The 27,937-nt window shown below is 35.0% G+C and overlaps 1 protein-coding gene across 2 annotated transcripts; it reads left to right on the plus strand.

Moving 5' to 3' along the window:
- The first annotated feature begins 186 nt into the window (after positions 1-186).
- On the plus strand, positions 187-27,501 carry SLC25A40 (solute carrier family 25 member 40). Of its 2 annotated transcripts, XM_036758497.1 has the most exons (10): positions 187-288; positions 1,794-1,853; positions 7,513-7,619; positions 13,268-13,335; positions 14,299-14,420; positions 15,279-15,452; positions 16,386-16,495; positions 18,354-18,435; positions 25,211-25,297; positions 25,740-27,501. In XM_036758497.1, exons 1-10 carry the CDS (start codon positions 192-194, stop codon positions 25,877-25,879), a joined length of 1,047 nt encoding a protein of 348 aa, XP_036614392.1. In that variant the 5' UTR covers positions 187-191; the 3' UTR covers positions 25,880-27,501. The 2 variants fall into 2 exon arrangements, with proteins under 2 accessions (XP_036614392.1, XP_036614393.1); XM_036758498.1 differs by lacking the exons at positions 187-288; positions 1,794-1,853 and adding an exon at positions 7,056-7,133.
- Positions 27,502-27,937: the final 436 nt, after the last annotated feature.

The raw sequence follows: 27,937 nt of genomic DNA on the forward strand, positions 1-27,937 counted from the left end.
GTTTTATCACACATACTCTTCATTATTATTATTATTATTATTATTAAGGAATTTGATGTTAGTGTCCTAAAATGTTTAAAATATGTTGGTATTTATGTGCTGTCTACTATTTAAATTTTATAGTTGTCAGTTTTGCTAGTTTTCCATTAATGGGGGGGGATGTTTAGTTTTCCTTGCCAGGTATTAACAATATGGATGCCGAACAGACCGGACCAGCAATTCCCAGAGTGACACCTTTGCAGCAAATGATTGCCTCGTGTACTGGAGCTATTCTTACATCACTAATGGGTAAAAAGAATATCAACAAATTCAAACTTTGTCTGGGAATTTATGTAACTTTGTGAAAAGGATATTAAATGGGAGATAGGGAAACTTGGTGCTAGTAAGTGCCTGTTGTGTAAGATTGATACAGAGATCAGTAACATACTCAGTACTTGAAAAATAAAGCTAAAAACAATTTTAAAAATAAAATTATGAGGAACAAATTAATGATCAGCGATTCTCCTAATTCAATTAAACATTAAGAAAAAAAAACAATATATTTGTTTTCTAGGAACTTAAAACGTTGTAGGAGAAATAAAATCTGTACACAAATAATTATGAAAATGAAATGGGACAAATGCCTAAGAATAACAGTCAAAATGTTTTGAGAAATCAAGGGGTGAAGAGATGATGTTTTAGCTTTGGAACTTAACCATAGCATCGTAAGCTTAGAGCTTGATTTGAGTCCAGCCTTCTCATGTAGAGGAGGAAACTGGGATCCAAAAGTTAAATGACTTTTCCTGGGTCAAACCACTGGTAAATTCCTAAGGTGATATTTAAACCCACCACCTCCTGACTCGCAAGTTCAGCACTTGTGAGCGCTGTACCATGCAGATTCTGAATCCCCTTATCCCTTATTTTTTACCTTCTATAAAGTCTCTTATGGTTCTAGAATTCCGATTGTATAATGACAGATAAGGAAATACTCATGGTACAAAAATGTCATTCATGGTACTTAGCAATTACAAACAATATTATTTGCATGCATTAACACAGAATGGTTTTTTAAACCACTTTGGTCCTCAATGACAAAAATGATGTGACCAAAGAATAGTATCATCTAATTTGTTTAAAACAAATAAAAGCAAGCACAAATACTTGTAATGTACATTCTTAGTGACAACCGCCTGACTTTTGATGCAGTTACCTATACTTGAACCTGACTATACTATACTGATTTAAGATTCTCCGGCCATAATTTTCACAAATGTAATAGCACAGCCTGGTGGTAGAATTATTTTCTAACTATTCAGTTTAAGTTATCTTTGTCTTTGCCATAACTTGTTATTTCATTCAGTTTAATCTTAATTAAAAACTAGGGGAATAATAAATACTGAATGAGTGAAATTGTTACTTCTTGAATCAGCAGAATTGTGAAAGCTTTCATTTTGTTGTTTTAAAGAACTTTTTTTCTTATACAGTGTACTAATAGTCTGGTTCTACATACTAATGAAGTGTAACTTGGAATTAGTACTGTATTTAAAGAAAAACTATTTTAGAGTACAGTCTAGTGTTAGTAAGAGAATCTCACTTTAGTTCTCTATGCTTCTCTTTGAAAAAGATTCAAAATGGTACAAATTAAATGCTACTTAGAAGCAATAGATTTCTGAGAGGATATTTTTTAAATCATGTAAGATCTTGTAAGAATTAGTAATGCATGGTGCTATATTTGTGTTCCTTGAGAAGAATTTCTAGTTAATTAAAGGTATTACTTATCTATCTCTCTAATTGCTATTTATGTGTTTTTATAGTGACACCTTTGGATGTTGTTAAAATTCGCCTCCAAGTTCAGAACAACCCTTATCCCAAAAGTATGTACAATTTTAAAGTTATATATGGGATTTTTAATTATACCATATTCATTTGTATTATATAATATTCCTTCTTTTTTTTGGCTTTATTAAAGTTTCCTCATTGTCATCATGATCCCAAAGTTTTTAACTAAGTGGCACAATGGATAAAATGCTAGACCTGGAGTCAGAAAGACCTAAGTTCAAAACAAGCCTCAGATACTCACTAGTTATGTGGCTCTGGGCAAACCCTTAACCCAAGTCTGCTTCAGTTTTTTCCATTGCAAAGTGGGGATAATAATAGCACCTTAGGAGGATCAAATGAGATAATATCTCTAAAGTGCTTTGAAAAACTTTGAAAGGGTTATGTGCTATATAAATAACATATTGTTTATTATTATTATTACTATATGGCTGGCACCTTATACTGAGAGTTGAGTGTGTAAGTATTGTCTTTTTCCTTACCATAACCCTTCCTTCTTATCGGAGCACCTCAGTGTATCTTGGTATCGCCTCAAACACTTGGCCTCCAAGATGATCAGCCCGAACTGCCAAGAACTGTACCTTCGTCCTACCTCACCCACACATCAGGAAGACCATGCTGTTTGTTCTCACTTCCATAACCATTCTACTTCTGTGGTCAAGAACCCTGAAGTTCTTTCACTGACCACAACCTCCTGTTCTTACATCTGTCTTACTGCTTCACTCCTTAACCAGGGGTTCTCCACCTTCAGCCTGTGATCTTGGTTTCCTTTTGGCTTCCTTTAGAGTGCTGTTTCTTTTATTTCATGCATTTAAAAGTATTACTCTGAAAATGGATAGATAGGCATAACCAGGCCACCAAAGATGTTTGTGAAGCAGAAAAAGTTAAACTCCCACACTAAACTCAGGTTACTCTGTCCCTTTCTGGGCTTTATTCTAAGTTACTCAGTTTGACTAATGTATTGTTCGTTATTCAGACTCCTTGTTCATTCTCCTATTATCTCTCAGGCCTTGCCAAGCTGTTGTGCTGGGATATTTCCACCTATGTACCTTTTCCATTTTTACTTGAATACTCTTGACTATATCTAGAGAAATTCATACAACCATGCTATGATTAGGTCCACTGCAAATATGTTACCTACTCTCAGCTGAGCCCTCACTGCTGCATAATAATCCTTTTATTCTTCCCTAATTGACTATCAGATGGTGTTAGCTACTGTTCTAAGCTTTCTCTTCTGTCCTCAGTACTCTTATATTATCCCTTTCCCCCTTTCTCTCTGGAGTTTACTAAGAAAAAGGAAATCATCTGTACAGAGATTGCTATTGTCTTCTATCATGCACTTTAAAATCCATCTACATCATCCCTCATTCTCTCATTTGCCCTAGTCTCTTGACAAAGAGGTGGTCCTTCCCCTTTCCAAGTACAGCCCCCTCAGCTCCTTCTCTTGATGCCATGCTCTCCCATCTTCTTTGGAAGCTATAACTTTTTTCATTTTTAAAGGTTAACTTCAAAACTTTGGGTTCTATAGATAGTGTTTGGTTTTGTTTTGTTTTTTTTTAACCTCAGCAGATCTATTAAATCTTAAATGAGTCTGTTCAGCTTTATGTACTGGCCTGTAGTCTTCTAGGTTTATCGATTTAGAGGTGGAAGTGACCTTAAAACATAAAAGTACCTTAAAGGTCATCAGAGTTCATCATCTTTTTGGTGCTCTCTTCATTTATGTTATATTGTATTCTGCTCTCCCTTTTCTGCCTATTTTATTTTGCCTTGTTTCATACAAGTTTTCCCATATTTCCCTAAGTTCCTTATATTTGTCATTTTTATGGCACAATAATTACCTTATGTTCATATACAACAATTATTTGTAATTTGTAATTTCCTGATGAGTACTTGCTTTTTCTCTAGTTTTTTTTTTGCTTCCTAAAATAGGATTAATATTTTAATATAAAGGAGTCTTTCTGTCTTTAAACTTGGAGTATATGTACTATAATGGAATTGCCACTTTTCTCACTGAATTCTGAATTTTTGGATATCTTTGGATATCTTTTCCCTAGTCTCTCCTTCCTCAGATCATTATGTATATATTTATGTTTACATATTTGTTATCAATTGTTATCCAGAACCAATTCACAGTTGTAATAACAATATATTTGTGTACCTAACTCCCCAGCATTGACTATAACCATCTTTGTTCATCTTTGGATATAAGGAAAATGTTCAGAGTTGTTTTAATTTACATTCTCATACTTTTAAATGACTTGGAACTATCTTTCACATGATTGTTGGTAGTTTGCAATTCTTCTTTGAAAACCATTTATTCACATCCTGTTACCACTTATCTGTTGGGGAATAACTCTTTGTCATATATTTGGTTCACTTCTTTATATATCATGGATATCAGAATTTTATCAGAGATATCACATGTAAAGATTATTCATCTACTTAATGGTTTCTTCTAGATGTATTCATTTTGTTCATTCCAAAGCCTTTTAATCTGAAGTAATGAAAATTGTCTATTTTATCCTTTATGTTCTCTTTTTTCTCTTGCCTTATTTGGGTAAGAATTTTCACCCAGCCAAAATTGTGAAAGATCCTTCAGTTTCTGTCCAATGTTTTTTAGAAATAATTTGCATTTTATATTTAGGAAATGCATTGCTTTGAAACTTTTTGTGGCATATTGGTCTCACCCTAATGTTTGTCAAAATACTTTCCAGTTTTCCTAGCAGTTGTTATCAAATAGGGAGTCATTTCCCCATTGGTTTATGTTCATAACACCTCAACAAGAAATAACTGTAGTAACCCATTTCACAGAATTCTTGTGAACAAAGTGCCTCACAAATCTGCAAGTGAGTTGTTATGATGATCCTGGAATACCTCTAATTGAGGATTAGAGGGTAACACCAGTTAGGGAGTGAAACATGGTGGGGTTGGAAAAAAAACACTGGATTTTGAAGTCCCTTATTGTGGAGTCTCTGGGTTTGAATCCCTGATCCCTGATCTTGGGCTTTTTGAACATTGCGTTTCTGCATTCAATTGTTTTTCTTCCAGGCTTATTTATTATGCCGTTCATGCACTCTGTGAGCCAGCCAAAATGACTTTTTTGCCTTTTCCTATACTTGGCATTCTATCACTTGCCTCCAACTTTGCACAGGATGCCCTTTTACCTAGAATACATTCCTTCCTTAGCTTTACCTCTTAGGATCTTTAGCTTTCTTAGAGTTCTTAGCTGGTATGCCACCTCTGCAGGAATCCTTTCCTAATCTTTTCCCTTGTCTCTCCTTCCTCAGATCATTATGTATTTATTTATGTTTACATATTTTATTTTCCCTCTTCCCAGTAGAATATGAATTCCTAGAAGTTAGTTTTTGTTCTCTTTTTGCCTTTGCTTCTCCAGCACATAGTACAGTGCCTTACACATGAAAGATTACTTAATAAATTCTTGTTAGACTGGATTGGGGGGTTGCCAAGTCTGAGAACAGCAAGTAAGCCAATTTGAATGCAATCATAAAGTGTACGAAGAAAGTAATGTAAAAGGTGTCCAGGTTGTGAAGGGCTTTAAATGCCACACTGATGAATTTTTATTTTATTTAATTCTTGAGCAAGGGAATGACAGGGTCAGACTGAAGCTTTAAGAAGATGTAGGTATAGCCCTTTGAGAATCATCCAAGAGTTGTAACGGGGAAAAATTAAATACTAAATAGATACCCCAAAAAAATGAAGAATCGAGGGTGCTAAAGCTCAGAATGAGGTGACGCGGACTAAAGATGACAAAAATTTTTTCTTGTTTTTGTTTTAGATATATTGGGGAACAGAAGACGATCAAATGCGGGCTAGGTACAATGCTTGGCACGGATGGGGCAGTGTAAGACAGCAGAGAGATGGGAGATTTGCTGAACTCGTATTTTACTTCTCTTTTTTGTGCCAGGGAAAATAATTTCTAGACTAGAGAATACAGGAAGAAAGTGGCTAATGGGACATCAGTGCCTGAGATAAGTGGAGAAGATGGCAGGAGACCACCTATATGCTCTTAATGAGTTTGAGTCACTGCTTCAGATGAACTACATTCTCACTTACTAAGAGGACTGGCAGATTAAGTGCACAGCTACTACCAGTGATCTTTGAAACGAGATAGAAAATGGAAGACCATACCGTGGGGCTGAAGAAGGGTGAATGTCCCTGTTTTCCAGACAAGGGAAGAGAATAGAGTCTGAAACTACAGGCCAGTGAGCTTCACTTTTCTTCAGACCAAATAAGTAGTGATCACAAGGAACAAGCATGGATTTATCAAGAACGAGTCATTTAGTACTAACCTCATTTTCCTTTTTGATAGGATTACTAAACTGCAGATCAGAAATTGTGGAATTTGTTTACCTAGATGTTGATGAAGCATTCGAGGAGTCTCTCATGCTATTCCTGTAGAAAAGATGTGGGCTACGCTGTGGTACAGTTAAGTGAAATCAAAACTGGCCATGTCCAAAGACTCATGAGCATTTGGAAGAGGCCCCTGGTGGAGTGACCTGGGACCTGTTGGCCATTTTTATCAGTGATGTAAATGAAGTAATAAATGGAGTACTTGTCAAATTTGATGCAAAGGTAGGTAGTAGGGAATAGCCAACAGGTTCATTAACAGTGTCAGGATCCAAAACCATGCTGGAAGGTTACGCTAAGTCTAATAAGATGAAATGTAAGGTAAAAGGTAGGGATTGGACTTTTGATTTTGTTGATACAGGGAAATCTCCTTCTACTAGTACAGGTCAACACTTTGTTGAAGCTTACTGTCTTGGAGAGTTGCCTAGAAAATTGTGAGGTTCAGGGACAGATGGATGACAGAAACTGTGTGTCAAAAACTGGTCATGAACCCAGGTCTTCCTGGCTCAGAGGCTAGCTTTCTCTTCACTTTGCCACACTGCCTTTCAGAAAGTGAAATTTAATAGAGGTAAATGCAGTGTCTTATATTTGCGAAGTTGATTTTGTAACCCAAGTTCAGGATGGCATAGGTATAGCTAGATAGTAGTCTGAAAAAGACCCATGCATTTTAATAGTCTGCAAGCCCAACATATACAAATGTTGTCATGGCAACCAAAAGCAGCTCATACGATCTTAGGCTGCATTAGGAGAGACCTGGTGTCCAAGACAATGGAGATGGTCATCCTGCTCTGATCCTCCTTATTTAGACCACATGTGGATGCTGTATTGTGTTCAGTTCTAGATGATGAGCTCAGTTGTCAAATGGGGAACAACCAGAATGGTGAAAGGATTGGTGGAAGAGACTAGGAATATTCATACTGAAGAAGAGAGGCCATGATAGCCACCTTCAGGTACTTGAAGAGCTCTCATGTGTACCAGAAGTAAGATGTGTTCTGCTTGGACTAAGAGAGTAGACCTAAACTCATTGGATAGAAGTTATTAAAAAAATTCTTTTTGATACAAGGAAAGCTTCCTAACTGGATCTATCCAGAACTGTCCCTCACTGGAGATCTCTAGGGAACGACTGAATGACCGTCCGTTAGTTCTAATGTAGAGATCTTCCTTGTTCAAATCTACTAGAACTAGATGGCCTCTAGGGTCTTTTACAATTCTGACTTTCTGTGATTATCTAGCAGGAGTTAATTTTCAAGATGAGCAAGTAAACTTTCAGGGTGCATATCTATAAAGGGAATGCCATTATTTGAAATGACTTCTGGTGTTTTTCATTAGGAAGATGTTTTTTATATTGTAATGGACTGATGGATCATCTGTATTTCTGTGACGAGGGTAGCAACAAAGCATGGTACAAGAAGCCTGGCCGCTTCAGAGGAACATTGGTAAGGAAATTACACTAAATCATAATTTTCCATTTTTAAGTCCGATGCAGTAATGTAAAGTCTTATCATCAATTCTTGGCTATTATTTAGTGAAAGTTGGGAAGGACCACAAAATCTCTTCCACTGCCTCTGTGACATTAGACAAGTCACTTAGCTTCTTGGGCCTCCAGTTCCTCATCTCTAAAATGAAGGGTTGGACTACATGGCCTCTGAGGTCTGTGATCCTAAATGCTTTTCTGTTCATTCCTTTATTTACATTCTCTGCTCTGTTGATGGTTTTTTCCATATGCAGACTACTGCTTGAAGATGGTTTTATTTCCCTTCCATTATTTGTTTTGGGTAATATGTAAGTCTTGCTTAGGCCAGAGTAAAGTTTGAAAAATGATGCTGCCCATTCTCACTAAGGAGAGAAAAAACAAGGAGTTGTAAAGATTAAGGAGAGGGAGAATAACCTGAATATATACCTTTTCATCTTCCCCCTTCACTCAAGTTTGATTCCCACTAGACAAATTCATTTGCTCTGTCTGAACCTCAGTTTCCTCATCTGTAAATTAAGGGAGTTGGACTACATAATCTCCAGGGTCCTTTCCAGCACTAACATTCTGTGATTCTATGGTTTGGTGATTTTGAGGTTTTTGTAGTGTGAATAATTTATGGAATTGTTATAAGTTCTTAGGGGCAGCATGGAGTAGTTAGTAGTGGATCAGGAGAGGTCCTCAGTGTCAGGAAATTGGAATGTAAGGCTTATCTATGACACATACTGGCAGCCTGACCCTAGGCAAACCCCTTAACCTTTCAGTGCCCCAAACAGTTCTCTCAAGACTTGTAAGTGGTAGGATAAGTTGCAATTTTGCGATAGGACTGGAGATTTCTTCATCAGGGGATTTGCCTTACAAATGAAAGCACAAATCCAAGCTAAGAAAGAAATTAGTTTATGTGATACACCCATATTAAAATACAGCAGAACTCAGAAATCTAAGAAGTATGTGCTAAATATGACATGTAGGCCAGTGACTTCCGTCACATGCCTTTGTGTCACCTTTGTGAGCTCCTTTGCAAATTTGTTTCCTTTACCCTTGTCCCACCCACTACTATGGAGGCAAATCATTAAACGTAATCCCTGCCTTCAAAGATCTTACAATATAGTTCGGCACAGCACAACTGAGGTCCCTTCCAGCTTGAAATCTATAATCTTATGATACGTTTCCCACTAGATAAGTAGTCAGATATACAAATACCTTTCAGTAGGAGAAACATAGATGTTCGTCTACAATTGCAAAGGTTGTTCCCCATCAGTAATGAGAAAAATGCAAATTAAAGTAACTGAGGTTTCACTTTACACCTGTAAAATTGGCAAAGATAATAAAAGAAGAAAAAAGTATTGGGGAGGTCATGGTAATAAAGGCATACTAATATTCTGATAGAGCTGTGGAGTGTTCCAACCATTCTAGAGAGCAAGTGGAATTACGTGCAAAAAGTCATTCAACTGTTCATATTTCTTGACCCAGTGATACCATTCATTGGGCATTTACATCAAGTAGGTCAAAGCCAGAAAGAAAAAGGTTTTGTATATAATAAAGGAGAGTCACTGCAGTATAATAGATGGAGAGCTGGCCTCAAGAAGACCTGGAGTGAAGTCCTGCCCTCGTTGATTAGGCAGCCCTCTGTGACTGCAAGCTGTAGGGAAGGTGCAAACCTGCATTGGTACAAGGAGTTCCTTATACTGTTGGACTCACCAGTCCAGTCTTTAAGCCATGTATAAAACAGATATTAATAAAAGCATTCTTTGTGATAACAAAAAAATGAAATGCAAACAAAATGGGTGGCCATTGATTGGGAATGACTGAACAAATTGTTGTATATGAATGTAATAGAATTCTGTCTTTCTCCTGTCTCTACCTTTGCATAGGCAAAGAATGCATTCCCTCCTTACCTCTACCTCTTAAAATTCCTAGGTTCCTTCAAGGCTCAGTTCAAGTGCCTCTTACTCCCCTATAAGACTTTTCCTGATACTCTTCTTCTCAACTGGCAGGGCCTCTTTCCCTCACTCCTCTCCTCCCTCCACCCCCACCCCAAATTCTCTTGTATTTGTTTTGTATGTTCATATATATATATATATATATATATATATATATATATATATATATATATATATATATATATATATATATATATTTGTGTGTATACAACTACATACACGAGTGTATGTATATCCCATACATGCACATATCTGTATCTATATATGTTCTTGTATAGGCTGTTCCACCTGTAGAATGTAAGCTCTTTGAGGTCAAGGATTGTTTAATTTTAGTCTTGGTATTCCCAGTGCCTAGCCCAGTGCCTGACAAATAGAGTAAGCGATTAATAAATGCTTGTTAGTGGATTGATAATTATGCCTTAACTTATTAGACTTTGAGTCTGAACAGTTTTTTGAGTGATTATTGAAAAGGTGTTGTTTCCTATGAGAACTTTCTGTTCTGTATTTTTTTATTTTTTTTTTCAAGGGGGGAAGGCAGGGCAGTTGGGGTTAAGTGACTTACCCAAGGTCACACAGCTAGTAAGTGTGTCATGTGTCTGAGGCTGGATTTGAACTCAGGGCCTCCTGACTCCAGGGCCAGTGCTCTACTCACTGTGCCACCTAGTTTTCTATTTTTAACCCCTTCTGAGCATTGGATCCTTCCTTCCCAGGCCACTGTGTGGGAGGGGTTCCAGCTGCACCTCACACACAGCTCCACTCACTTTCTAGATATTTTTTTCTTCCTTCTTACCACCAGCCTCGCCCTTTGTGGGCACTCTTCTTCCTCCCTTTGTGGTTCATCTTTTTGTGTTGTCTTTCCCATTGGAATGTAAGCCACATGAACAGTATGCCTGGTGCTTACTAAATACGTTTGTCGTTATCTAGCTATCCTTCCTTTAAATTCTTTGAAATCTGATCTAATAAAATCTGTGCACGTCAGACTGTTTCTGCCTTTCCTCACCTTTTTCACGAATTTATTCCCAATGTCCCCATCATTTACAACCTAGCAGTTAATTGGAGGTCAGATTCAGGATGGATTTTCTCCATGTTATCACCCCTTGAAGAATTAAAACTTGAAGAAATTGTTAGCTGCTCTATTTTTTGACGTAATTTCCCCCTCCCCTCCAGTGATGTCAATATAATTAAAGTCTCCAATCACTACTACATCATCCCCTTCTTGCCAGATGGAATTTGTTCTCTGACCTCATTTTCTTTTTCTGTTTGTTCAATCTTTGGTATACCCTGATGGCATGATTTCTCTTTCTTTCGCTATTGATTTTCGCCTAAATGATCTCCACTCCATTAACCCCATATAATTCCTGGATTTCCTCCCACAAGTATCTACCAATGCTTCCTCCTCCATCATCCTTTTTACCTATCTTACTTCTTTTGACTAAAGTATATGCTTACGGAACCATAAGTCATGGTGTATTCCCGTTGAGTCTGGTGTCTGAGTTCAAGTTCTTTTCTTTGTGATAAGATCTTTGGTTCACCTTGCATTTTAGCCATGTTTTGTCTGGAAAGAAACATCTGAAGTTTTTTGTTTTTTTTTTTTATTAATGGCTCTTTTCTTGGACTTTCCTACAAACTTTTCAACCACAATTCTTATTTCTACACTGTAGCTACTTCTCATGGTATCTGGCTTGGCGGCTTTTTTCTCCATTCTTTGCTATTTCTATGAAGTATCCCATTGGTATTTTGGTTACTGTGGTATGTGTGAATCAATTTGAGTAATATTGCCACCTTCACTATATGGTTTGACTTAGCCATGACATGGAACAATTCTCCACTCGACTTAAAAATTTTTGTTAAAATTGTTTTATCATTGGTTTTCTCTGGGTTTTATGTGTCTTGTTAGATTAATGCCTAGTCATTTAGCATATTTTGTCATTATTGTAAATGGTGCTTGCTTTTCAATTTTTCTTTTTTTTCGTTAGTGATAAAAACTGATTATTTTTGTCAGTTGACCTTATATATTGTTATTTTGCTGAAGCCATATTATCTTTTTTTTTGCTGACTCTTGGGTTTTCTAAATAGCTACCACATGATCTACAAATTGGAGATATTTTCATCTCTTCTTTACCTTGCCTAAGCCTATTCCCTGTTTTTTGTCTTGTTTCATAATATTTCAAAGATTATGATGTAGAACGAGAATGATAAGTGTAGGTATTCTTATTTTAATACTCTTTGTGGGATATTATCTATTATTTCTCCATTATAATTGATGCCATTTCTTGGTTTCAAATACTTTTTTTAAATCTTATTAAAGAAAAATCTTGTTTTAATATGTGTTTCTGTCAACTGCTTTTCCTGAAGCTAATCGATAGGTAATTTATGGGTTTTCTTACTAGTAAGATATTAAGCTTACTATTTTCCTAATATGGAACTGTCCTTGCAATCCTGGAATTAATAATATCTGATCATAAAAATGATTATTGGTAATAATAACAGCTGTAGCAACAGTGCAGCATTGTAAGATTTGCAGAGTGCGTTCCAGTTATTTCATCCTCAGGACAACCTTTTTGAAGTAGGCGCTGTTATTATTTCTATTTTCCGCATGAAGAGACTGAGACTGAGAAAGATTCTGAATTGCCCAGAGTCATACAACTAGTGAGGAAGAATTCAAACTTAAGTCTTCTGACTCTTAAGTCCTTGATATAATTGCTGTATTCTTGGCAGTATATATATAAAAATTTTGTTTCAGTGTTCATTAATTAATACTATAGACCTATATTCTTTCCCATTTGTAAAAAAATTTATTTTACAATAATCTACACAAGCATGAAAGGCATGCTTAACAAGGATATTAGTAGAGGAAAGAGAAACTGTCAAAAGTGGTATTCTAAGTAGAGTTCATCTTTACCGTCACACAATTAATTAAAAATGTAGAGAATATAAGTAATGTCACTAAGGATACTGTGAAGGAGTGAAATGGAGAGAAAACGAAAGAAGTGAAACACATTCTGAAGTTATTTAGAAAATCGAAAGTTTTGGGGGGCAGTAGGCACATGATTAGAAGAATTGGGTCTATTTATATATATGTATGTATGTATGTATGTGTATGTTTATATATGTCTGTGATATAAATACACACACACACACACACACACACACATATATATGTAGTAATGACATTTCAATTTGTAATTTATGTTGTATAAAGCTTTATAATAACTTTTTGGAATCCCAAAGTTGTACCGCCGTATACGTAAGTACCTAAGTTGGACAGTTACCTGAGTTTAAGGCCAGAATTGATTCTGGTGAGAAGGAATGTCACTTTGCTTTTTTATGTTGAGGGAGAATACTTTTTCTAAATGTACATGCATGATGAGTCAGAATATTAGTTGAGTTGCATGTTACAGTGGAAGTAATTGAGGAAATTGATTTGGTATAGTAATACAACTTAGAAATGGCAGAGCCAGGACTCAAACTCAGATCTTCCTAATATTCAGTGTTCTTTGTATATATTCCAGAGGCAGAGTTTTTTAAATAACACATTTTTTAAAGTTGTTTTTGAATTTAATTAATTTATTAATTGTTATTTTAAATTAATTAACAAAAATTACTACCAAATCTTTGTTAATAAATTCAGAATAACGTTATTAGTCATTCATTTCCAATTACATTTTAGGATGCCTTTTTGAAAATTACTCGAAATGAGGGCATAAAATCCTTATGGAGTGGTCTTCCCCCTACACTGTGAGTTGGAATTTGATTTTTTTATACTACCTTTGTTGTGTCTATGTATGATATTACAACAGCAAAACAGCTAATGACATTTTAATAACATTATTGCTTTATTTCATTTATAAAAAAGTAACGTGTTACTTATTCTCTAGGTTGGCTTGCTCTTCATACTGAAAAACTGAGAGATGTATATACCATGAAATATATTATGATTTACATTTTCTGGTCATATGGCTTTCATTCTGTTAAAATTGCACAAAATGGCTTATCATATGAGTTTATATGTCAACTAGTAAAGTAGGTTTTAATGATAAAATTATAATCTTGCTTTATGTAACAAAGAATTATCATATCTACAAAGCCATTCCTTTGAAGTGACAGGATAAAATTTTGTTTGTGGCACAAAGGGTAGGTGATTTGCCCAGAGTCACAAAGTTAATAACTAGCACCCATGTCACCCAACTATTATTTGTTCCATGAGATCTCATTATAGACTGCTTTTTTTTTTCTCAAAATATTATCACTGAGGTCATTTAAGTACTACATAGTATTTTAGGCAGTTTGTATAATCTTATAAACCTATTTTACATGTTTATAATATGAGAGTGTCTATGCCTTGGTTCCTAGTTTGAATAACATGCAATGTTTAATTAAAAACGTAACTTGGTGTCCTATTAAGTGTGACATAAAGTATCTCTTTAGTTCTTGCAAAGGTATTTTGATTTTTCTTTCCTCCCTAAAAGTAGATTTGTATGGGATAGGTTGTTTGCCTTGTTGAAAAGGTAAACAGGACAGGCCAGAAGTTTGGAAACTGCTGCTTTAGAGTACTTTGCCACATTCTTCAACCAAAACAAAGTTTAAGGATTTTAAATTTAATGTAATTTAGCTTGCTCTTGTGGTGAGTAGTACAGCTTGTTTTTGAGCATGCACAGTGCTTTCTGGTCTTTGTGGTCTTATTTGATCTGTCTCTTTCAGAGTGATGGCAGTTCCTGCTACAGTTATATATTTTACTTGTTATGACCAGTTGTCTTCATTTATGAAGTCTAAAGTAGAAAATGAAGCCTACGTACCGATTTTTGCTGGAGTTGTGGCCAGATGTGAGTCATAAGTCTATTATGTTATTTTTAGATTTCAGTTTGTAGTGGTGTTAATTTATTTGCACATTCCCCATAGAGTTAAAAGTACAAGCATCATTCAGATACCATTGGTATAGTTTACAGAATGCTTTTCTTTACAGTAACCCTGTGTGGAAGCTAAAATTCAGAGATAAGCAGTTTAATCAAGGTCTTAGAGCTTATAGGCTAGAAAAGCTTCGGATTCCAGGCCTAATGTGCTTTCTGTTATGCCCGGCTGCCTCAGGCATTATACAATGCAGTGCCTTGCATGTAATGGGCACTCAATGCTGCAGTCAGGGTTAAAAGACCTTTTTATAAACAGTTACTGCACTTCCACAACAGTGTGAGGTATCTGTCGTAGAACAAGAAATTCCTTGCTAAACATAGCTTTGACGTCTCTCGTTCCAAAGGCCTGGCCTTTGAGTATACATGGATCCAGAATTCAGCGAACCCCATGCATCTAGTACAAATCTGGGTTACTCCAAGACTGGTTGACTTCTATGTGTTTGGATGGTTTCATGTCAGCTTTAAGATGATGCTAACTTCCAAGGACTCATTGGAACCCAAGATGATTCTGGACTAGGCTAGAACCCCCAGATCTTTCTCCGTGTAGACATGGATATTCAGAGTTGAATGAGAGACAAGTGGGAGTGAAATTTGAAGGGTGCTGGTTTGAAAGAAGTTTTTGCCCTAGTCTTTGTTGAGTTATATTTATTACACTTGGGTGGATAGGAGACTGGAAAGAGAAGAAAGAGGCTGTCATAGGAAAGAGGATTTCTGCAAAATATGAAATTATGCTTTTTATGTGCATATTGACATACATGTGTATATTATTTTCAGTAGGTGCAGTAACTGTAATAAGTCCCTTAGAGTTGATTAGAACCAAAATGCAATCCAGGGCATTGTCTTACAAGGAATTACATCTGTTTGTCAGACGGAAATTATCACATGATGGTTGGATTTCACTCTGGAAAGGTTGGAGTTCTACTGTTATGAGAGATGTACCTTTCTCAGGTAGGTTTTACCTTTTTAATCTATGCTGAATTTTAGATTGTTTTTGGTTATTTATATGTACACTTTGTGAGTGAATCATTTTTAAGGTCCTTAGAGGCTTTGTTATCATCTTATGTATCTACAAAATACCCAAAATCAATGCTGAGCTTCTAGACATCCAGACTTCCTTTGTAACAAAGATTCTTTTAAAAGTTCAGCAGGTCCAACTGAAAAATCAACTGCATCTGATACTGTGGTGTGCAATATTCCACACCCATAGCCTCTCCCATCCCTGCAGTGAAAGGAGAGAGATGCATTTTCTTAACTCTTTCCCTCAGTCAAGATTGGTCATTATAATTACACAGCTTTCCATTTTTTTTAAATGTTCCGCTTAGGACATTAATGAAAAGTAATCATGGTACATAGCTTTTGATGATGAAATTCTTGAGCAACTGGGGAAAATAAAATACTAAATTTTAAAAAAAGAAAAAAAATTCTTCAGTATGTGCCCCTTAACATAGGGGGCACTAAGGTGGAATTTTTATGGAAATGTTGGTGTGGATTATTTTGAATAATGTGTTAGATTTTGTATAGATGCCAGTGGTATCAAACTCAAATTGAAACAGGGCCATTAAACCATATGTGAGGACCCTTGTAGGCCTCATGGTGACTTACAAAGCCACGTATTAACATTATCTTCTTTAGATTTTTATTGATTTTGTTAAATAGTTCCCAATTACACTTTAATCTGGTTCACCTGCACTCTTAACCCCTCTGTATACAACCTAAAATGTGCCTGAGCAGAGGAAAACTGATTATATGAAAGCAAATAATCAATAGTATGTGTTGGTTCTGTCCCAGAGTTAGTTTTCTTTCTCTCCATTTACTAATATAACAAATTTGTAATATCAGATTTTATATTTCACTTCTCAAAATACTTTTCTATTTTCACAGCAATGTACTGGTATAACTTTGAAGTGTTTAAGAAGTGGCTTTGCAAAAACTCTGACAAATGTGAGCCAACTTTTGGGATTAATTTTACTGCAGGGGCGATGTCTGGTTCTGTGAGTCATTTTTCTGTTATTAATATTTCAGAATAATGATGGTCATATGATTTAAGATTGTATATATGTGGTGCAGTGAGTAGAGCACCAGCCCTGGAGTCCGTGAGTTCAAATCCGGCCTCAGACACTTGACACATTCACTAGCTGTGTGACCTTGGACAAGTCACTTAATGCCAATTGCTCTGCCTTCCCCCCCGCAAAAAAAAAAAAAAAGATTGTATATATAACTACTATATGAAGTAATGTGTAAATACGAATTTTTTTTTTTGATGGGAAGGAAGGGGCCTGATCTTAAAATTTATTGGCATAGGAAACTCTTTGTATGTAAACTCCCTCTAACGATGCAGATCACCAGTTCCTAGGTAGCTAATGGTTGTAGGGAGTTGCCCAGGTGGCTGAAACGTTAAGTAACTTGCCCACAGTTTACGCAGTGAGTGTATGTCAGTCAAGACTTGAACCTAGGTCTTCTTGACTTCAAAACTAGTCCTCTGCCACTGCATCATGCTGCTTCTCATGTTACATAGCTTTCCTGGACATTTAAAACATTTTTAACAACGAATTCAGCTAATCAAAATGGTTTTCTGAAGTATTTACAGTACTGTTTAAATAAAATAAATTAAATGCTTAGAATATATGTAGATACTAAAATAAATGCTTTCTTAAAAGGCTTTCTTACATTGAAAATCGATGACAAACTTTTGACTAGCTTATATAGGGTTATAGATTTAGAGCTGGTAGGGATTTTAAAGGCCTTCTAGTCTAACCCCTTCATTTTACAAATGAAGAAACTGAGGCCCAGGGAGTTTAAATGACTTGTCTGGGGTCACACAGGTAGAGTCAGAGGGGGATGAGCCCATTTTTGAGCCTCGTTAGATCATTACTATCTGTAGATAGCTGTTAGTAGTGATTTGTATTTATGTCACTTGTACTTTCACATATATATTACCTCATTTATCAATCCTAATAGTGCCTCTTAATCGCTTTATATTTGTTTTGTGTATACCTTCTATTGATTTACCCCTGGACATGTTTGTGGCAGGTTGTAAGGCAGCTCCTAGAGGACAGGGACCATCCTGTCTTTGTGTTTGTGTCTCTGGTGCCTAGCATAGTTTCTGGCACGTTGTTGTTGTGGTTTAGTTCTTTTTCAGTCGTGTCTGACTCTTTGTGGCCCTATTTGGGGTTTTCTTGGCAAAGATACTGGAATGGTTTGCCGTTTCCTTGTTCAGCTCATTTCGCAGATGAGGAAACAGAAACAAATAGGGTTCAGTGACTGGCCCAGGGTCACACAGGAAGTGTCTGAGGCCAGATTTGAGCTCATGAAGATGAGTCTTCCTGACTTAGGCCAGTGCTCTATCCATTGTACCACCTAGATGCCCATAGGCATTTCCTGACTGGGAATTGAATCTGGGCTGCGATAATGAAAGTGCTGAATCGTAGTGACTAGACTACCAGGGATTCTGGCACCATAGTAGGTGTTTAATAAATGCTTGTTGACTGATTCATTTTAAGCCGTATTATATAACAAGTGTTATTTCCATTGTGCATTTAAAGAAACAGTCTCAATGAGTTTGTCACTTGCCAGAGGTCTGACTAACTGCAATTTCCTATTTTTTTTTTCTGTAATATCATATTGACTCTCATTAGGAAGTAATCCTTGTGCTTGTACCTCATATCTGCACCAAATGTTCACGTATAATCTGTAGCCCTAGAATCAATGAAAACAGGATTTTCTTAAGATTAATTACGTAAATTGTACAATTATTAATTGTACAAATTGTGATATCTGGGGGCAAGCAGGAAGCTTACTGTTAATATACTATTTAAAGATAAAGAGTAATTAGTGTTTACTTTCTGATAGATTGCATCTGTTGCAACTTTACCATTTGATGTTGTAAAAACACAAAAACAAACTAGACTTTGGAGATATGAAACTCCTCAAGGTAAGTTTTGTGACTTTTTCAATTGACGTTTAAAATGTTTGTTCCATAAAGATTTTCTCTGTTCTTCTCCTATTTGAGTGAATATAATCTAGTATATAGAATAACCTAGTTAGGAAATTAGAAATGAAAAACCATGTCTTCTGTTGTCCTTTGCTGACTTTAATAATTTAATTTCTTACGCTGATTTTTCCCAGAAATTTAGACTCAATTTTCAGAAAAGTGATTCTAAAAGAGATTTTAGAGGAGAAACTTTCAGCATTTAGAGCCCAGCATATTCTTTCCCCAAATATCTTTGCCAATTGAAACTCTTCTCATCTTTTAAGGCCTTGATTAGGTGCTATTTCTTCTAGAAGTTTCTTTGAACCTCCTAGCTTTCTCTTTCCCCCCTTTTCCACTCATACTACTCTATCATATCACTCTATTTGGACCTTTTTGTACATGTTTATATGATAAATTATAGTTTAATGTGCTAAATACATTTTCTTTTTTTTGTTATTTGTCCTATTAATCACAGTTGGCACTTAACAAATGTTAAATTTTAATTTTTAAAAATTCTCTTCATTAAGCAGATCCCACGTTTGTGTATGGAAATGATTACAAGTAGATAGAGTATCCATGAGGTCTAAATATAAAATGGTTTTAATGATCTTTCTCTTGTCATTTTCTGTTTTTATACCCTGACCTTCTCTTCTTTTCTTTCATATGTTAGTTTTAAAAAATATCAACAGTAGGTAATCCAAGATATGAGGAAGGGAAAATATGCATTCTATGCGTTGGTTTATTTCCTTATTTTTGCTTTCTTTCACTTTGTTGGTATGTAGTGTTTTCCTGCCCATTCTTTATTTTTAAAAATATGGGCCCTTCCAGAAGGACTGCAGCCTATTGGTTGACTCTACAAATCTTTTCTGGTAGCAACATTTCTCTTAGACTAGGAAGTAGCTGGTTTAATGGCTGTTTCTTGCTCTTCAAAGTTTCATGTGTAGTCTTCAAAGTAAACTTCATGGGGAAAAAATGCCCCTACAAGTTACATACTAGGATATTATGGTGTTGGTTTTTTTTAAACCTAGAATAAAACTACAATATAAAAAATGGTGTTGCCATAAGCAACTAGCATTATATAGTATAGTTCACATAAAAATAAATTGGGTATTAAAAAACAAATTGGGGGGATCTATTTACACTTTTTTTTTGAAGACAGTGATATATTTTGATACCTACTTTTGTTTAGCTTGCCCTTTCCATTGTGCTAGACTTGAAGAAACTTTTGGTCCTGTCTAACCAGAATCGGATCTATTTAACCAAAATTGGCCCTAGGTAAAATGGTAAAGTTGCCAAAACTCATCTATTTTACTTTTCTTCATTCTTCATATGGCCCTATGTTAAAATAATAATAATAATTACCCTTGCTTCTTCCCATACCACTCTCACTAGAATTTAGATTTTTTTTTTCCCAAAATTCCCTGGTCTTAGTCATTTATTATATTTGGCATTGCAAAGCCAGGACTTTTTCTTTTTAGTCATTATTCCTGTAACTTATTATTCACTTAGATGGTGCCGCCTTGGATTTGTACACATAACATAAGCTGTCTGAGGTCCCTTCCAGCCCTAAATCTATGGCCAAGCATCTAAAACCAACTACATGACCCAGATTTTTTAGATATTTTCTATTAAGAACAAAAAAAACAACTCTTAAAATTATAACATGCATTACATAAACTCTAATTATTAATTTACAAACTTGGGCTAAAGTTTTAATGAAATAAAAATACCTAATTACAAGTTAAAGTCTCTAGTTTACTTACTTGACTGTAAATGTTATCCATTAACTCTTTTTTCTTCTAGTTCCTAGAAGAAAGCTTTTGGGGGAAATATTTTGACAAGTGGTTAGATCACATTGATAATCGATAGAATTTCAAGCTGGAAAAGGCCTCAGGAATTGAGCAGAACTGGGAGAACAATCTACATAGTAACAGCAATATTGTAAAGATAATCAGTTTTGAAAGACTTAGGAACTCTGGTCAATAGAATGACCTACCACAATTCAGAAATACTCATGATGAAACATGTTCACTTCCAGATCCAGAAGTATGGACTTGGAGTGCAGAGTGAAACACATTTTTTTTCTTTATTTTCCTTGCTTTTTTCTCCCCTCCTAACATGGCCAATGGGAAAATTTGTTTTATATGACTATATAAAATATATATATAATGTGTGTGTGTGTGTGTGTGTGTGTGTGCGCGTGTGTACACACACACACACACACACACACATAAAATAGATTTTTATTGCCTCCCTCCTTATTGACAGGGTTGAGCGGAGGGAGAGGATTTAGAAATGAAAAAATAAAAATGTCTCTGCTTTAAAAAATTATTATTATTATTTTTAAAAGGACCTCAGACATCTTGGAATAAATAAGTTTAGATCAGCCTATTATACCATAAACCACAATAGGTTCTGAATGAATATGCAACCGAAATAAAAAGTTATGTTAAAAAAAATTAGAATAAAATTAAAGGAGATGCCTTTCACAACTCAAGGGAGAATTCTAAACCAAATCCAGGAATAGAGGTGGCCATAAAAGGTTAAACTAGAAGAAGCTGAAAAGGTTTTATTTAGACAAAAATCATTGCATGTAAGATAGTTATCTTTGTATTTTATACAAAGATAACAGTCAATTAAGAAAAATATCTTTGCATCAAGTACCTGTAATAAAAGTGATATCCAAGATGTATAGAGAATCATCAGAATATAAAAAACAACTCTTTTTAAGAGATAGTTCCTAAGATACACATAGTCAAAGGATATGAGCAAATAAATTTTCGAAGGAAATTTTTGCAAACTGTCAGGGACCATATGAAGATATGCTCCAGACTACTAATAATATGAGAAATACACATTTTAAAAAGTTGCAGTTTCCTCTCACACCCATAAAACTGGAAAATTAACAAAAGATGCAAATTATAATAAAAAAAGAAATTACAAGGGCTACAGGAAGACTGACATACTAATAAAATAAACTCTTGGTGGATTTATGAATTGGTTCAACAATTCTAGAAAACAATTCAGAATTATGTGAGAAAAGTCACTAACTTGAATGTTCCTATCTTTTGACCCAGAGATGCCACTCCAGGGCATGTATCCCAAGGGAGGTCAGTGATAGGAAGAAAGGTCCCATGTATATCAAATTATTTGTAGCAACATTATTTGTGAAAATCAAAACCTGGAAGTAAAGTGAGTGCCAATTCACTGGGGAATGGCTGAACAAATAGTGGTATGTACGTGTTATTTATGTTATTATGCCATAAGAACTTAGGATTATGAGGATTTCAGAGAAATATTAGACTAACATGAAATGATGAACAAAGTAAGCAATTGTAGGAAAACTGTGTGTGCATAATGACTACAGTAATATAAACAGACATAATAAGATGAAGCTGATGGCTATATAATTATTATGACCAATCATGCTCCCTAGGGAAGGGGTGAGAAATGCACCTCCCTTCTTTGTTTTGAAAGATAGGTTACTGTGGGTGTGGAGTATTTCCCATGCAAGTCTTTTTGGTGTCTCTTCTGGTGTCTTTTATATAAGGCCTGTGCTGCTTCTTTCTTTTACTTTTGACACTGCTCACCCTGTTCATTTTATTTTTAACTCATTTTGTGTAGCTGATAAAATATGCACATAGTTTTGGGCTGAATTTAATTTGGTCAGCGATATCTAGCTTTCCCATCTCCTTTTTGCCACTAATCTTACAGTTATTAGAGTAGATTTAATTTAGTATAATCTTAAAGTAGATTTCAGTTTTTGAACTAGAAAAAGAATATCCATGCTTATTTGGTAATAAATAACTTTCTCATTAGCTTTTTCCCTGTTAAAAGTAGCTGTTAAAAAAAAAAAACTTTTTAGGTCTGTTTGGTTGCTTTGTTTTATTTACTGCATTTCATAATAACACTTCCAAATCCAACAATGTTTCTTTTATATACCATCTTTAGAGAATGAGGTTCCACAAGTGAATTTTTCAGATGACAGTTTACTTTTTAATTCAAAATTTTTATAGGAATTTTTCTAACATGTATTACATATAATTTAATTAAGTGCCTCACTGCAATGATTATAAAATGAATATTATTATTATAAGCATAGACTTTTCAGAGTTGAAAGGGGACCTCAGTGGTCATCTTAGTCCAAACTAGCACCTGGATTTATTCTTCTATAACAGGGCTGTCCAAAACATGGGCCGTGCACCGCCCTGTAGCCCACCTGTGTCCACCACAAGCACAGAAATGGACACAAATGCTTTGGTTAAAGCATTTATGTCAATTTCCACACCCGTAGTAAACACAAGCAGGCCACATAAAACATCACTGTGGGCTTGTATCTATCTAGCCTTTACTTAAAGATCTTGGAGGTAAAAATCATGACCTCCCAAGTTAGTCCATTTCACTTTTCGCCACACGGTCTTATTGTTTCTCACACATAATGCTTCACCTCCTTGGCTCTGTGCCTTCTCAAAGGCTGTCCTGTGTAGCTGAAGTAAGTTCTCCCTTCTGCTTCCTTAGTGCTTGGGACTTTTCTGATTCCCCTCCTCCAGATTATCTCATATTTATTTCGGGTATGTGTTTGCATGTACCAGTTGACTCCATCATTTGAATGTAAGTTTCTTGAGGGTAGGAACTATTTCATTGTTGTCCTGGTAAACCCATGGTCCCTTTTACTGTGTACTTTGCACAAAATAGGTCCTTAATAAGCAAATCTTCCGTATCTTCCTATACCAAATAAAGGTATTTGGGCTAGATAGTATTGTAGTCAATGAGATTTTAATTGGTTGGATAAAAGGACCCATGGAGTAGTCATTAATGGGGCAATGTCACTTGAAAGAGAGGTCTCAGAATTGTCTAAGGGCCTGTGTAGCCTTGTTCTTTTCAACGTACTTATCAGTGATTTGAATGAAAGTATAGATGGCATGTTTATCACAATTTTCAGAAGACATAAGGCAAGAAATGAACATGCTAGGTGATAGGATTCAAAAACATCTTGAGAGACTAGAATGATGGGACAAATAAGAGAAAATTTAATAGGGGAAAATGTAAAATCTTACATGAATTCAAAAAATTATCTTCAAAAGTATATATGATGGGAAGAAGCATGGCTAGCCAGCATTTCATTTGAAGGGTATCTTGGAGTTTTACAGATGGTATGCTCAACATGAGTCAACATGGCAGCCAAAAACTTGATGTAATTTTGGGCTATATTAAGAAGCGTAGAGTCCAAAACATGGAATTTAGTTGTTGAGCTGTACTCAGCTCACATCTAAGATCACATCTAGTGTTCATTTCTTGGAGCAACATTTTATTGTTTTTTTTCCCAGTAATGAAAATCCATCTTTTCTCTCTCCACACTTCCTCCCAATTGAAAAAGACAGACTAAACCCTTGTAACAAATATATAGGCAAGTAAAACAAATTCCTTCTTTGGCCATGTCCAAAAAAAGGTTAATATGCTTAGTACAATATTTCAGGAAGAACCTTGACAAGATTGAGAGCAACCACAGGAAGGTAATCAGGATGGTTTAGGAAATGGGGATTAGATGAAGGAACTGGAAGAGTTAGTCTAGAGAAGAGAACATGTGAAAGACCATCTTGTGGAAGAAAGATCAGACTTTTCTGCTTGGCCTCAGAGCAGACTGGAGGAACAATGGGTGGAGGGTGCAGAAGGGAACATGTCATTCTTATATGGAAATAACTTCCTAAGGATTAAAGCTATCTAGAAGTACAGAGGGCTGCCTCATGAATGTTTCTTTCACTTTAACTCTTCAAAAGCTGACAGGACAAATATTAGAGTTATAATTGAGTGTATCCGTGTTCAGATACTTATTGAATTAGATGGCGCCATGGTCCCTGAGGGCCTTTCCAGTTCTGAGTAATTTTTAAGTGTTGAAAGTTATAGAAAATTTATCAAGACATATTTGGCACCGGAGGTTCTTTAATGTCACAGTTAGCATCTTTCTGTAGCTTATTTACTTTTACTATAGAGGTTCTAACTTTGAAATTACAAAAAAATTAAAATGCCTGTTTGAAATAAACTTAACTGATTGAAATAAAATTGATTTTTTTTTTATCAATGTAAAGAACCCCACACCCTAGGGATTCCCAAGCTTTTCCCATTTGCCCTACAGCAGAACCTTCCTATTATGTATTGTTTCCCTCCATTAGAAGGTGAGCTAAAGAGAAGAGATTATCTTGGCTTTTCTCTTTGTATCACCAAGGCTTAGCACAGTACTTTGCACATTTTGTTCTGGTTCAGTTGTTTTTCAGTCTCATCCAATTCTTTGTTGACCCCATTTGGGGTTTTCTTGGCAAAACTACTGGAATAGTTTGCCATTTCTATCTCTAGCTCAATTTACAGATGAGGAACTGAGGGACACAGGGTTAAGTGACTGGCCCAGGGTCACACAGCCAGTGTGGGAGGCCAGATTTGAACTTAGGAAGATGAGTCTTCCTTTCTTCAGGCCCAGCACTCTATCCACAATGACACCTAGTTGCTCTACTTTGCACGAAATAAATGTTAATAAATGTTTTTTTTTCATATAGTAAGTGCTTAATAAATGCTTTTATATTTATTCATTTATATATCACTTCAGTCTTTCAAACTGCCTTCCTCCATTCTCTGTTTTATACATTGTAGACACAGTAAACATTTATTGAACATTATAGCTAAAACATAAGAAATAAGACTAAATACTTCATAAGAGTGTTCTTTTTCATTTTAATGTTTATAGATGGAGGTCTGCACACCCTACCTGCATCAACATGGGACATTATGAAACAGATTGTTTCTAAACATGGAATTCCTGGATTATTTGCAGGTAAATCTCAAATTTACAAGTCATTGAAAAATTTTAAAATATAATATTCATTTAAAATCCCTCAAATTCCAAGTTTATCAAATTTCAGAAATAGTATCTTCTGTATTTATTTTTCCTTCTGTTTCTTATAAATTAAAATATTAGAAGGTAATGTTCAAATAAATAATTTAGATGACATATTGCATTTCATTTCTAATAACTAATTGGGCAAGGGATTTATTGTATAAATATTTAGTTATTTAAAATTAAAAAGAATTTGTATACAGTAATGTATAGGAGTTTATTATTAGATTTCTATCTTTGCTTAGAATTCTTCATATGATGCATGGTAAGTGACTTAATATGACTTTCTGTTAGATTATAACCAAATAAAAGATCATTTAACATTAAAAAAGATAAAAAGTGTACCCTTGATTTTCTTACTCTCTCTTTTTTTTTTTAGGACTAATTCCCCGGTTAATTAAAGTTGCTCCTGCTTGTGCCATTATGGTCAGTACATATGAATGTGGGAAAGCTTTTTTCCAACAGCAAAACCTCAAAAAACAAGAACTCCATCCTTCTGACAGTATGGACTTGAAATAATTATGGTCATATTATTAGCGGGAAGATTTTCAGAAATGTGTAAACTTCAGGTCTATTCTTAAATATCTTTTTATTTTAAAAAGTATTAACTTAACGATTCTAATTATAATTTAATAACAAGTTTTCTATTTTATCTTGTCTTTGGAAAAGTTTAAGAAAATTCTTTATTGAGTATCCATAACCCTTATAAGAATATTAGAAAGGAAAAGAGAAAAGCTTGATGAGATAGCAAGAATTTTTTATTGAATTCTAAATTTTCCTTTGTTACCTGTTGTCTCCCATGAGTGTGTCAACTGTACCCAAACCATGATAGGAGTAGAGTGTTTAAAAAGAAAAGGCTCATAAGTCTTTTGTGCTTATCTTAATCATGTACACAAGTATTTATTTTTTAGTGAAATGGAAGTGGAAGCCAATTATCAAATAACATCATACCAGCACTTGCCAAATATTACTGATGTGTTTTTATTTTTAATTCTAATATTCCTTAGTTTTTGTTTGTTTGGGGCGCCTATACATAGTAGGATTTCTTCTGACAAACCCACAGTTGTTTTATCTTTATATCCAGAAGTGATCCCTTTTTGCCACTGTAAGCAAAAGTTGTACATCTTTTGCTATGTTCTGCCAGTTTTGAAGAATATGGATACTGTTCTTGGAAACTTTGTGCTCCTTTCAAATTGTGGTTCATCCTGGCTGGGGGGAGCAGCACAGAATGTATTGGTTTAGAAAACTACTCCTCTGTATTTAGTTCAGATAAGTTGAGCACTTGAAAAGGCAGCTTAGTTTGTGATATGGATAAGATAATTGCTAAGAACTATGTAGGGTACTTTAAGTCCTACCACTCTTGAGGTAGAAGAAGTAAAAAGGCAGTTTTTCATTACTTTCTGATGCCTCTATATACATTTACTTTAGCACTGAGGACGACACTGTATTTAAATGGGTAAGATTTGGCACGGAGACTTCCTGTGCTTTTTTTCTGTGATTGATAGATATCGTTTTGTTTTCATTGTTTTTCCAGCTCCATTTTGTAGGCTTGTTCTAATGTGATAGAGACTACCACAGCATCAGTGGCTCCATATTTTCGTGTTGCTTCCAGATTTCATGTGTTACTACATTTCACACTAGTATGCTGACCATGAAAATAAGCAATAATCAGGGGTGGTGGCATTTTATTTTAAAGAAGCTTTTCTTGTTACAGGACAATAGTGTGTGACTGTCAAAATGAAATGAAGGAAGATGTAATGACAAAATAGGAAGTAGCATAAATTTTTAGAATTACTCTTTGATCTTTTTTTCCTCAGAATAATTTATATGTTACGAGATGAGCACTTTATTGTGGTCTAAATATTTTTCATGAAAATGTGAAAAATCTCTGAATGGAATAGTTGAAGGAGATGGGTATTTAAATATTATCTGGTAAGAGTTAGAAAATTAATGTAACCTATACTAAACTTAAGAAAGTGTCCATATATTTTGCTAAACAAATATTTTTATATCACTAAGTTTTGAATGTAACCATGTATGTATTTTATTTCATCCTGTGTTGATTTGTTAGATTTGGAAATAATATGTATGTATATTTGTTTTAAATTCATTTTCATTAAAGATTTTGCTTCCTTTCTTAATTTAAGGTTTCTGTAGTGCTTTTTAATGACAAAATTCCAAAATTTTGTTAAATTTAGTTATATGAATGATATGCATATACACAGTGTAAGTTTAGCTAGGTTACCACTTACTAGTGAGCTTAAAGTTCTTATTGGCACCTGTCACACTTAGTTTTATTATTTCAGTTTGCATTGATAGTGAAATGAAGAAAATGTCTAAATCTATGTTTTCGAGCCGTAGTCTTTTTTCCTGTGTGTATTTCAGCTTTGCCATCATGGGTGAATATGACAAAGATTAATTAAATTCCATCTTTCTATTTACCTTGAATTGTTTTGGTCGGACCCCTATTTTTAAAAACATAGCTAGATTACATACAAAGATGTGCCAATGAAAAACAGCTGAATTGTGTTTTCTGTGCATTTGTAAAAAGAATGCTGGATCTGAAGTCCAGGTTCA

Source organism: Trichosurus vulpecula, chromosome 5 (genome assembly GCF_011100635.1).
Source record: "Trichosurus vulpecula isolate mTriVul1 chromosome 5, mTriVul1.pri, whole genome shotgun sequence".
In the NCBI taxonomy this organism is placed as follows: Eukaryota; Metazoa; Chordata; class Mammalia; order Diprotodontia; family Phalangeridae; genus Trichosurus; species Trichosurus vulpecula.

What these genes read in the sequence shown, in the direction of transcription:
- SLC25A40 (XM_036758497.1), top strand. Translation starts at nt 192, where the DNA reads ATGGATGCCGAACAGACCGGACCAGCAATTCCCAGAGTGACACCTTTG. An exon ending in AGTGGTCTTCCCCCTACACT is followed by an intron (nt 13,336 to 14,298) that starts GTGAGTTGGAAT and finishes TGTCTCTTTCAG; the next exon opens with AGTGATGGCAGTTCCTGCTA. An exon ending in CAGGGGCGATGTCTGGTTCT is followed by an intron (nt 16,496 to 18,353) that starts GTGAGTCATTTT and finishes ACTTTCTGATAG; the next exon opens with ATTGCATCTGTTGCAACTTT.